This window comes from Plodia interpunctella, chromosome 20, assembly GCF_027563975.2.
Source record: "Plodia interpunctella isolate USDA-ARS_2022_Savannah chromosome 20, ilPloInte3.2, whole genome shotgun sequence".
NCBI lineage: Eukaryota > Metazoa > Arthropoda > Insecta > Lepidoptera > Pyralidae > Plodia > Plodia interpunctella.
Genome location: NC_071313.1, coordinates 5,989,674 through 6,002,731, shown reverse-complemented (window position 1 = coordinate 6,002,731; position 13,058 = coordinate 5,989,674). Strand labels below are relative to the sequence as shown.

The 13,058-nt window shown below is 35.5% G+C and overlaps 2 protein-coding genes across 5 annotated transcripts in view; one reads left to right on the top strand and one right to left on the bottom strand.

Moving 5' to 3' along the window:
• LOC128678706 (uncharacterized protein) overlaps nucleotides 1-13,058 on the bottom strand; it is a 101,404-nt gene that overhangs the window by 7,194 nt on the left and 81,152 nt on the right. The window lies entirely within an intron of this gene.
• LOC128678703 (piggyBac transposable element-derived protein 4-like) lies at nucleotides 1,694-5,610 on the top strand. Of its 2 annotated transcripts, XM_053760446.2 has the most exons (3): nucleotides 1,694-2,078; nucleotides 2,321-2,731; nucleotides 3,355-5,610. In XM_053760446.2, exons 2-3 carry the CDS (start codon nucleotides 2,321-2,323, stop codon nucleotides 5,212-5,214), a joined length of 2,271 nt encoding a protein of 756 aa, XP_053616421.1. In that variant the 5' UTR covers nucleotides 1,694-2,078; the 3' UTR covers nucleotides 5,215-5,610. The 2 variants fall into 2 exon arrangements, with proteins under 2 accessions (XP_053616421.1, XP_053616422.1); XM_053760447.2 differs by having other exon boundaries at nucleotides 1,694-2,731.

Here is a 13,058-nt window from a genome sequence, read left to right as displayed (position 1 = left end):
AGTATCGTAAACTAATATTATAAATGCGAAAGTAAGTTTGCTTGTTACCTATTCACGCTCTACTCTATCAAACTTCTTGTAATTTTGCATACATCTTAGTTTGAAATATGGAGAAGGACATATCTTTCGTCCCGGAAAATTTACGCGGGCAAAGCCGCGAGCAAAAGCTAGTGTATTATAAAAAGAAGACTCCCCTGTCGCGTCTGTCTGTATGAACGCGATAAACTCAAAAACTACCAACTTTTTGTATATGATTTTCACCATTAGTGTTATTCAGATACCTATTACCTAAGTTTAGGTGTATTGTGAGTGTAGTGATTATGGTTTTATCCGACCGAAGTCGGGACGAGCCGCTGGTAGGAGATAAATCTGATTCCTCTATATTTTATTCCTGTATCCTGTGGGTAGTGTTTAAGGAAATTATCCCAATTTAACACGTGGTAAAGTTGATATAATGATGAAACCATGTCGAACTGGATGACAGCATTGTATCGGTGAAGTTATGGTACTTACCTATGATTTATTGTAAATTAGCGCCTTGCCTATTATTTTGTATGTAACCTTCGGGAGTAAATTGTCTAAATAATATAACAGTGAAAACTGCATCAAAATCCGTTGCGTTGTTTGAAAGAAGAAAACTTAGAAACAGACAGACGCGGAGTTGTAATACTATGTTGTGTTGTGGCTAGCTGTTGCCCTCGGTTTCGCCCGCGTTCCCCTATGTTTGACCCCGGATTATTCATTAATTATATGTATTTCGACCATTTAATTTTTGCATATAATATTTTTGTCATGCTGCTGTCAGTACAATACAATATCAGAATAAAGAAAAATAACTTATCTAAGAGTACAATAGTCAAACTGTGTAATAGCTATCTACTCATAAAATATCGACACTATATAGACAACACTATTGGTAGCCAATGCAAATTATCGATAGCCCGCCGCGCCGCGTAATGACAGGAGCTGGGCTGCCCGCGCGCACACGCAAGGACGAACCAAATTACACGATACACACTGACTGTAAGGACAGACAGCAAAATGTACAACTTGTATTTTGGATGAAAATAATGAAGTATTTACGTGTATGTCAGTACAAACCAAATTGTACGATACAAACGGACAGTGAGTAAGAATCCACATATTATGTTATACATAACCTTACGAATACATACAGACTAGACAATCAAGAGCCATGATGTAAGGACGAATCAATTTCAAATCGAACCAAATACAAATCGATTGTAAGAACGTACAAACTGAATCTTAGCTAACAATAGCTTGAATAAAATTTTCTATAGAACACAATGGCTTCGAAAATATAAATTGGTAAACATAATCAAATATTATTTTCATAAATTTTGGACAGCTGTTCGAGACATTATTGAATAATACTGCAAATTCAGAATTTTTATTCATTTACAGAATTAACATATTTAAATTCGTTTATACCGACCTCTTCACAGGATTTCATTAATAGAAAATGTTTGTTTGACACCGTTCACAGCGGTGTGTACAACCGAAATTCAAAAATAAATAACAAGGCGTGTAAACAAAAATTATGGTTGCTTTTTATCTCAAACTCGAACGGCCGCATCCGCTTATTAACGCCAACCTGTATTTGATTCATTTTGTTTCTACCTGAGTATTATATACGTTTACAAGAGAATTAAAAACTAATTTCGCATCAATAACTTATTTTAACACTTTCCGGGGCAGAACGGCGATTTTCGTGATTTGCGAAAATCACAATATGACACAACGCCTATTTACGCTAAAATATTTTTCAATTTATTTGCTAGTACGGACATAAGCGTGAAGATTTCATAGAGTCTATATGAAGTCACATGTTTACTGTCACAACGCAAGCAATTTCAATGGTGTACTGTCACAACAGAAGATTTTTAGCTGCAAACGTGTGGCCTTACACACACATGTAAACGTTCGCATAGTAAGCGTGTCGTGCCGCCACGAAGATAGCCGACGCGCGACTATAGCGCTGTGGTCGGTCAGTAGCGCAGTGCCACAGTGGGGGGCGATCGCTTGCGGCCGCGCAGTTTCAGCACGTGGTGTTTGTGGTTAGTATTTTATTCAATTTATTATTTTCTTGCTTTTTTGGAGTAAAATAATAACATGCCAATTATTTGTGAAATGTGTTTCAGAGAATTGAGTGTATTTTACGATAAAAATGACATATTTTGTACACCCTAACCTGTAACTATAATTATTATTATGTTTTATTGTATGTTGTATATCTATTGCAATCGTGTTATGTTGCTTCTGGTCTGGCTGTCTGTTACAATAGGTATTTTACTTATAGATGGCTACTAGAAAGAAGAGGGCACGTCAAAGCGAGAAATCCAAGACCTTGTTTGGAGCAGAAGAGTCAGGTAGTAGTCATGATCCGTTCTCTGACGTTGAAGGTGAATATGACTCCGACAAAAATTTTGAACCACCCGTGGAATATTCTAGTGGCAGTGAAGAAAGTATTTTTGACACACGTCCGCAGAACATACCCCGATCTCTGTCAGGAAGTGAGGAATCCAGTCAAGAATCTGATGAAAACTCTGAGAGTGATGACGGGACAGAAAATAACTCAGCTGAAACTCAGGAAGAAGGTGAGGATGCCGACGTAAGCAGCGACCAAGAAAGAAGCTCAATTCAGGGTGTTAGGGCTAGATCGCCCGAGCGGGTTTCTGGAGAAGAAGTTACACATCAAGAAGAAAATGAGGTAAACTGCTATTTGATACTTACCTTGAAGTTGAAACTTTGAGTTCAATTTTTTTTATAACCTATTTAATTAGTACAGTCAGCGTCATAAACATCTACACACTTTAGTACCCTAACACGTTGTAATAAGGTGCTATAGTGTGTAGATGTTTATGACGCTGACTGTACATATGTTGTAAAACCCAAAATGCGACTATACCTAAGTTTAGCCGACTAAATTTAGGTGTATCCGCATTTCGGGCTTTAGCTGTAACACATATCGCACTAACAATACAATAAGTAGTGTTGTAACTCAAAATAGGTAATTTTTCAGAATCAAAAAAGACTTATAAATCACTTCCTATTATAGATACACATAAAATGAATGTTTTCTGTGTTTTTGAAATGAAATTTTTGGCATTATTACAACGACGGTTTTATTGACTTGTGGGGCATTGAATTTTACGTTTGTTTATAGTGTTATGTCAAGTTAGATGTATTTTCAGTTACAACACTATTGTATTATTAGTGCGATATTATAAAGGATACAGGTAATTGAGTGTTGAATTGAAACTGTAAAATTTATGTACAGATTTATTTGATTTATTGTCAATAGTATGTTTACATTACTTTTTGTTCATACAGGACCAAAGCAGCAGACCAGAAGATTCACACGTTTCGGAAGAGGAAATCAGCCCAAGTCAAGACGAACCGATTACCGATCGTCAATCAAGCGCCAGTCAACCACCAGTGGCCCTAGTTTCTGATGGAAGAAATCAAGACTCTGAAGATTTTCCTTTGCCGCAACCACAGGCACAAGCTGAAGTGAGAGAGCGTGAGATAGAGGTCAGTATAGTTCAAGAAGAAAATAATGCCGGAAATCAGCTTAGTGTCAGTAGAGGACACAGACATTCGGTGAATCCTGTGCGCCGAGGTACTCCTCCACCAACTGAAAGGATTTGGGAGGAAAATGTATTAGATATTCCTTCATTTGAGTTCAGATCAGCTGCGGAAGGTCCGACTTTTGAAGTAAATGAAAATACCACATGTGAAGCAGTATTTAATGAAATTTTTACACCAGAGATGTTAGAATATTTAGTTGAAAGAACAAATTCTTACGGAGAAGCCCTAACAAATACTAATCGGCCGCATACACGCCATGCGCGAAACTCTGTATTCCGACCAACAAATACAGAAGAGATGAGAAAGTTCCTAGGGCTCATATTATTAAATGGTCATATTCATGTCCCAAACCAAAGAAAACTTTTCACTTACGATGATCCGCTGTACTTCCATCCCGTATTTAATTACACAATGTCCTGTAGAAGATACGAACAACTACTGCGGTGCTTATATGCAGCTGATTTGGGTGCAGATGGAGGTGCAAAAATTGAAGGATTCATCAATACACTGACACAAAATTTTCGAAACAAATTTAACCCTGGAGTAGATTTGTCTCTTGACGAGTCACTGTTGCTATATAGAGGGCGTTTGATGTTTCGACAATATATAAAGTCAAAAAAGGCGAGATACGGAATAAAATTTTACGTTTTAACGACATCTGATGGCTATGTGTTAAATATTAAAATGTATACTGGAGCGGAAGATGCAGATTCAACTGTGAGAAAAACAGATAAATTGGTCCTTCGTTTGATGCGTCCGTATGTGCTAAGAGGGCATAATCTCTATATGGACAACTTCTACAACTCTGTAACGCTTTCAGAGAAGTTAATAGATTTACAAACTCATTCTAATGGAACCCTGCGAAAGTCTAGGAAAGACAACCCAAAAGACGTCACAGGAAAGAAACTAAATAAAGGACAACATGTCTGGGCTAGAAAAGGAAGAGTTTACGTAAGTGCATGGAAAGATAAAAGAGAAGTCTGTATGATTACAACTTTGGACCACCCAGAACTTATTGAAGTGACAAACAGATTTGGTAAAAAGAAAACCAAACCCATAGAAGTTCATAGATACAACCAAAAAATGGCGGGCATAGATCGAGCTGACCAAATGGTCAGTTATTATTCGTCACCAAGAAAGACCATTCGGTGGTATAAAAAGGTTCTTTTCCACCTTTTGGACACGGCTGTTTGGAATTCTTTTTACATTTTCAAAAACTATGTGAAGAAAAACACAAAGTACGAGTTCATAAAATACAGAGAAGAACTGATCCGAAAACTGATTGGATTGAATGAAGAAAAAGGAGTCGATTTAGTACAAAAGTCTCATAAACACAATAGCCGACGATTTGTGGTTCAACCTGATCCAGTGCCCCAAACACAACCTGAAGAAGCATCTGCTTCCCCATCGACTTCCAATCACGGACATTGGCCTACACGCATGATGCCTTCTTCAGCATCAAAGAAGAAGTTTGCATTTTTGTCATGCAAGCAATGCTCAAAGAGTAAAATACGACGAGACACGAGCTATTACTGTAAAGGATGTGACAAATCTCCTGCATTGTGTCCATCGTGCTTCGAAGACTGGCACAAAGATCTCTAATATAATAGAAATGATACTTATATTTTGTTATATCTGAACTTGATACTGACGTTTTTAAGTTTTTTTTATTGTTATGTTTGCTGTGAAGAAGTCACATTTTTGTTTTCTTAAAAATAAATAGATACTGTAGGTAAATAGGTATAATAACAGGGTAAATTACTTTTATTTTATTGTGAGGAAGAACAAATTTTAAGTTTTTGTTAAGTTTCGTTTTATTTTTTTGTACACCCAGTATCATAAAGATTGATAAAACTGTGATTTGATGGAAAAATATGTTCCTACTTAGACTATAAGATTTAACTGATTAAAAAGACTTGGAATATAAAGACTGTATCTAAAGTTTGTCAATTATAGTTATTAAGTTGTAAACAAATTATAGTATGTGATTTAATTAAAGTGACTCTATTTTTTTCCTACAAAAAACACTTCGTACACAGGTATTGTGCAAACAATCATCAAAGGATTTGTAGTAAGTAAATATGCAACTTTACGTTTAATTATATACCAAAAACGTCTAAATCCGTGACGTAACAAGGCGTTGTGTCATATTAACGCAGTACATCTCTATTATTACCGGTCAGCACGTCTATTTGCGCTGACATACCAAGACGTTGTGTCATTTCTTAACTGTTCTTTTGATCAATTTTGGATACATCTCGACACAACGTCTGTTTACGTGTCACGTACTAAGACGTACTGTCAAATCCACAATATGAGCAGCAATGCTATACGACAGTACGCCTATTTACGGTCACGTACCCAGGCGTTGTGTCAGAATTTTACAGCATGCATGTAAAACCACATGACAGTACGCCTATTTACGTGTCACGTACCCAGGCGTTGTGTCAGAATTTTACAGCATGCATGTAAAACCACATGACAGTACGCCTATTTACGGTCACGTACCCAGGCGTTGTGTCAGAATTTTACAGCATGCATGTAAAACCACATGACAGTACGCCTATTTACGGTGACGTACCCAGGCGTTGTGTCAGAATTTTACAGCATGCATGTAAAACCACATGACAGTACGCCTATTTACGTGTCACGTACCTAGGCGTAGTGTCACATTAAGGTAGAGTCTGATGTAGTTATAATGGCAGTACGCCTACGTACAGAGACGTACTGCCATGTCAGCAGTTATAGTATCTTTAAATATGTGACACTACATTTATAGACGTGGTTTGAATTTGTATGAAAAAAAATAGTGCCACATTTGGTACTTGATCTAGTGAATAGTGTCCTTGAAAGTGTTAAAAATACGCCGCGGGCTTAGCTCGTGTGGGCAGGACAATTTAAAAAGTATCCTTAGTATTGTGTGTGGTGAGTGAGAGGCTGTGTATAAATAATTAGATAAACTCTTTACTGCTCCATTTACAGAGTAAACAAGCCCGTAAATGGATCAGTAAAAATCCTAGTTTTATTTTAATAAAACTAAGTATTAAATCATATTATATGAGCGCATTGGCGGACTTAGGTATTGCAAAAGCTCCTTTCCGCAAATTTGGTGGGGAAAGAAAGAAGTGAACCAGGGTGCAGCAAACTAAACATTACATAAAATAGACAAAAAGATATAATAATTTTAAATGAATTTGTTACCAAATATTCTAAAATTGCGGTAAATTTATTTAAGATTTGAACAAATAAAAACAGAAGTGTACAGATCTATCCCCAACATGCTTCGTCGGATACATAGATGTATTAAATAGTCGGATGTTGAATTGAATATACATTCAGACAAGAGTAAACGACGTTATAGATAGGTAAATCCTAATCGCAACAATTATAACGAATGCGACAGTAAGTTTCTTGGTTTGTTTGTTAAAAAACCAGCGTGCTTGAGGAGTCACGCTCTATCTACTCAACCAATCTTCTTAAAAATTTTGCATACGTATAATTTAAAATATGAATATAAGAACGTGAAATGTACCCTACATTTCATCCCGGAAAAATAAATGTTCCCGTGGGAAATTTACGCGGGCGAAGATGCGGGCAAAAGCTAGTGATCAATAATGAATCTGTTACCCTCCGAGCTACTAGACTAGATATTAAAAAAAAAACCCATCTGGCTATAAAGCAAAGAGGGGAAAAGAAAATATTTTTCTACGAAAATGCTTTAACCTATAAAAAACCTAGTTAAATTGCATGCAAATAGTCCAGTTCTGTGAAAAGCGATTTATAAAATTGCTGCTGGCACGCGCCGAACTTAATTAAGCTTTCTTGGAAGTCTGATGTAGGAGTTAACAACCTGAGCTTTTGTGTTGAAAAAACATTGGAAATTATTAAGCCCTTTTTTCCACCAAATTTGAGTTTGAAGCGTTTCTATCATTATTTATTACTAGCAGCGCTGTCGTATCGCTTTCCGCTAAAACAATTTATTTTTCCTCTACCTCTCTCTTTCTCTCTCACCTGAGCGTATTCTTTCGCAGCCATTGAGTGTCGGGGCCCAGGCTCCACTTTCCTACTTTATCGTCTCGCAAGGTCTTCGGCATTCCTAGTTGTCAGACCATTGATTTCATATCATCCTTAGCTATTATCCTATTGGTTAGAGCGCTCAGCCTGTGATAGTGACGGTAAAGACACTCTCACAATGGCCGGTCATTGGATGGATGACCAAAAAAGTAATATCTTGAGCTCCTCCGTGCTTCGGAAGGCATGTTAAGCCGCTGGTGCCGGTTATATTTGCCGTTAAAACCCGCCATACCGGGCCCAAACAGGAAGAAAGTTATTTTTTATTTATCCCACCAACTATCCAACATTTCTCAAAACAACTATACTTACATCCAAATCAGTTATGCTGACATTAAACCGTCATTATGCCTTATCATCACATGATGTAACATTCTCATCATTGTATTGTACACAGATTATACAGTAACACGTCAAAAAAGTACAGTTTACATCGAGATTTATTCTTATCGACTTTTCTCTTCCCTAACAACGAATCACACAGATTGAGCTAGCCCCAAGGTAAGTTCGAGACTTGTGTCATGGGATACTAACTCAACGATACTATATTTTATAACAAATACATATATAGATAAACATCCAAGACCCGGGCCAATCAGTAAAAGATCATTTTCCATCATGGATCGAACCCGGGACCTCTCGGTTCAGTGGCAAAAGCTTTACCACTGCGCCACCGAGGTCGTCAAAAAGATAAGGAAATATATAATAATAATTTTAATTAATTGATGACTAATAAAAGGTGCCTAAAACTTAACGATGGGCAGAGAAGTGACCTTATGCCGGTTATATATCGCGAAACAGTTCGCGCGAACTTTGCCAGTTCGGCATACATTGGTTTTTCATTGCGTTAAACAAAAGCCTTCATTCAAACTAGGCAATGTCATGCATTCAAATCGACATATGTCACTAGTCCACCGTAAATCCATCTTCTACTGGGACTGCCTCTCCATTATTCGAAGTACGAGTAGGCCATCAGTTTCGCAAATATTTCTCTGTCCATCGCCAAGCGGAAATAGCTCTTCAATTTATTGATTGATTCAATTTGTTAATTACTGATTGATTGCGTTATGTTTCTCAGCCATGATTATCAAGGAAGTCAAGTGCGGCAAATATTTGAACTTATTTTCATAGATATTTGTCTGCGTTCCTTTCTTATCGAATGTTTCATGGTATTACGTTGATGTCAGAATAAATTCTAGTGGCCTAAAGTCTATCTAGAATCCGACGGACACACATTGCAAGCTTTGTGTTTAGTGAATTCTGTGTTGTCTATTTACTTTTATTTATTAAATACTCGATTATATATTCATATTTCTAACTAGACTATCCAAAAACTACCTACTTAATGGATTTTGATCAAAATAAAACAGGAATCATATATAACATATATAACCTAGTTTTTTTTTATCCCAAAATTCAAATGAACCCTAGGGGCACATTTAAAACAAAAAAATCATATATACAGCGATCAGCTCATTATATTACAATGGCGTAACTTATTTCGTAAATACCAGCATCGATACACTCTAAGAAAGACAAACAAAGAGTTATGGCTTAATAGTTAATAATGATCCATAGACAGATAATTAACTACCGATCACAAGCAATGTTGAGCAATAACAACAGCTTGATAGGTTCTTGTAGTGCACCGGAAGGCCGTATGGATGCCAGACGGAGAATATTAACAGTAAATCAGTTAACAATACCACAAAGGAAAGATATAACTGTCTTAAGACTTAAGACATTTGAGGCTCAAGTCATAAGCGTCGAAGTGTTTTTACGACGAAATGAATAGACCAAAGCAGAAATATTTCGATATAAGATTTTAAACATTTCGTTTTTTTTCGAATTTAAAAACATTATACCCATGTATGTATATATGTATGTATCTACCTATGTCCAATAATTTGTTTTCTTTAGAAAGAAGTAATGATATCACTGCGTAGCGTAATGAAAATAAATTGTTTGTCCCCAGGCACTGGCCGACCAAGGTTGAGAATTTTGTTTTTCTGTCAGTTTACTAAGTGAAAATTCAAAAAAAATAACCGGAAAATTAAATGAGTAGTATTTGGTATGCAAAAAATTGAAATTTTCTAAAATAAATAGATTTCACTGTTCATAAAAGACATTGACGCTACCTCTTGTGACTAGCACCGCATATAATGAACAGGGAATAATCCACAACTACAAAGAATGTAAGCTTTTATCCATATGTGCTACATAATGTATAAGTCTCACGACTTATCGCTAGACTGAGCCACATGTGTTAAGTTGCTCACGACTTAAGACATACAGGAATGTGTTTAATTTAAGAATTAGGTAACTATTCGAAATTGGTAACCGTATTTTTTCAAAATTGACGTAGCCCAGAGAGACACGGGTTTACGCAATCTACTACCTGGATTTTGGAGCCATCTGTGCCCAAATTTAAAAATTCAAATTAATTATTCAAAATTATTTATTCAATTTAGGACGACATCAGTTATTGACGTCAAAAAAATAACTTAAACATAGTCTACTGCCGACTTCCAAAGCGCAGGTGAAGAAGATCCAGGAAATATTTTTTGTTATATTTAATAACTTTCGGTTCAACTTACCTTATTGGCATAATAGTAAAAAGACTTACCGAAAACAAAGGCGTAAAGATAAATAATCATAATAATATTTATTTATTTATTTAAGGTAAAAACTCATACGATATTTGTATAATAATTAAATTAAAATATAAAGACGTGATTCATTTTTCTGTTTATCACCACTTGTCTGGTTTAAAATTTATGTTGATTCATATAAAGGGCACTGATCATTTGTCTGATTTAAAATTTATGTTGATAAAGGGCACAGTTAGTATGCCACCATCATCATAACAAACATCCTTACTAGCAGTGTGTCACAAACACTACGCTTAGTAATTACGCTTGACAGCATTGTTGAGCTTCTTGCATTACGCTCACAAAACATTGTGGGTACAGAAGACAATCCTGTCCATTTATCAGATGTTAACGTTGCTAGTTTTATAGGATTTTTAATTCTATTTTTTTCTGTTTTCATTATACAGTTCTTATATACCTTTGGCATCTGCGGAAGATCTGCGTCGTGATTTATGTCACGACATTATGATAAACGGATACCATTTTTGGTACAATCATTAACGATGTAGTAACTATTACTTGATGTAGATACTAATATATATCAAATAAACATTTTTTCTTTATTTCAAGTCAAATAGTAGGTAGTTGGAGAAAAATATGTAATCAAAATATGTATGTCAAATAGCATCACAAATAGATTTAATGTTGTCGCCCTCAATGACGTCAACATTTGAAACGAGTGGAAGGGGAACAAAATATAAAAGTGGCTACATCGAGACTGGGGGCATTCTCACTTGAGCAGTCGGACGGAACGGTCGAATAAGAAAAATATTGGTATCTGTAAATAATAATAACGTAAGTAAACTCTTAACTTTATAAGTGTGTTAAGTGATTCAAGACGTGGAGAAATAATTATATTAAAATATATATTGGTCAAATAAAAAGATAAGCAAGGATAGATTGTGCTACTAATATTAATTAAGAGTGAGTTTTGTGATTAGAAATAATTTAGTGTAACTATAATTATAACGGTGAAATAAATATGTGTGTGTTAATATATTTGTTATTATTTCAGTTGAAGTTTGATTTAATATTAATGATTATATTATTTATTTATTATTACTAACCCTAGGTCTAAGATCATTGTTACTAACAAAATGGATGAAAATCTGAAATAAATGAATGTATTATTATTATTATTAAAAAATAGTGATTTAGACTTGAAAGACGTTATTATGCTTACAACAAAATGATGAAAAGGACAAGACTTGGTTTCCGCCAACTTAAATTTCCACACACCAAGATTAGTTTCCCTCATGTTGGATACGATGCGGAGAAGAAATCTAGATTTTATTTAAAAGATGCCTAGGTGTTCTTTATTAGAAAAAAAATCAATTTTCTACGATATTTTGAGAGATAAGCAGTCGATTATCTACAAAATTTAGGCGCTTATTATAACTAGAGGTAATTCATAAAAACATTGCTTCAAATGAATGACTAGAAATCGTTTAGATTTTTGATGGGCCACAAATTAGCAATGTAGTGTTCTCGAAATTATCGAGAGTACACGGAAACATACAGGAATAATTCTTTGTAATATTCAAGAAAAGAATTTCCGAGAACAGAGAATTTCTCGACGACACCTCACCAACCATACCTACCGTACATAACTTTCATAACTGTATGTCTACACTTTCAATGTTCCGTGTTGGCTCAGAGCTACTCGATTAACATCTAGTAATTTCTTTGGAAATCATTTTCATTCCCCACATTATTACAACTCAAGTAACGTTCATTACATTAAGTGTTTGACTGGACAAGTTGAACGAGTCTAGTAAATAATATTATACCTACTCGTATATTTATTCGCACTTTTACATATTTACATTCAGTATAACGTCTTTGTCCCTTACGGGTTAGACAGAGTCAAACTCGTTATGCCGTACATGGCGGCTTCAATTGTAATGCTGCCGGCTGCACATTATCACGGTGCAGTTTGCCAAACTTTGCGGAACGATATACTTACAATGCTAGTTTTTCGTTGCGGTAAATAAAATCTTTCATAAAAAGTACGCAATGTTCTTGCGCTCGCGTCGGCATGAGTCTGGGCTTGGCGATAGTGTGTAGTACTTGGCATAATAGATTGCTAACCTATCTATCGCCTGTGAAAGGAATATCTACTTTATATTCAGCTCCCTTGATTGCCTTTTACAATCTGCGAAGAGAAGCTGCACACAGGTGTGCTAAACGTCATCAAGTAAAAATACAGTCAATAAAATTATATTCTTCCTTTTGCACAAATAACATTCTTGGGTCTTCATTCCATCTTCAAGATGATACTTCTCGACGATGGTGACCACACTATATTGAGGCATCAGGAAATTCACGGGTATATACTTCAACTCCTGTGAATTCTCCCAGTGCCAAGATACAGCGTGGTCATTCTTCTTTCTTCATCTCCAAAATCTTCCAGGCTAAAATCTATGGTCATAGATTTTTATTTCACACAAAACATCTATTTTTTTATATTTACACCTGAGATGACAATGATCAGTTACCTATTTTAAATTACACTAGCTGTCCATCCCGGCTTCGCTCGAGTAAAACCATAATAAATTATACCTAAACCTGAGGAATCAGGTGTCACATTTATATACCTATCTATATCTATTTAAAAACATAATATTGCATTAAGTAGTTTTAAAGATCTAAACATACATAGGGACAGAAAACGGGATGCGACTTACAATAGCGGAACTATCGAGATTCAATTGAAAATCATTT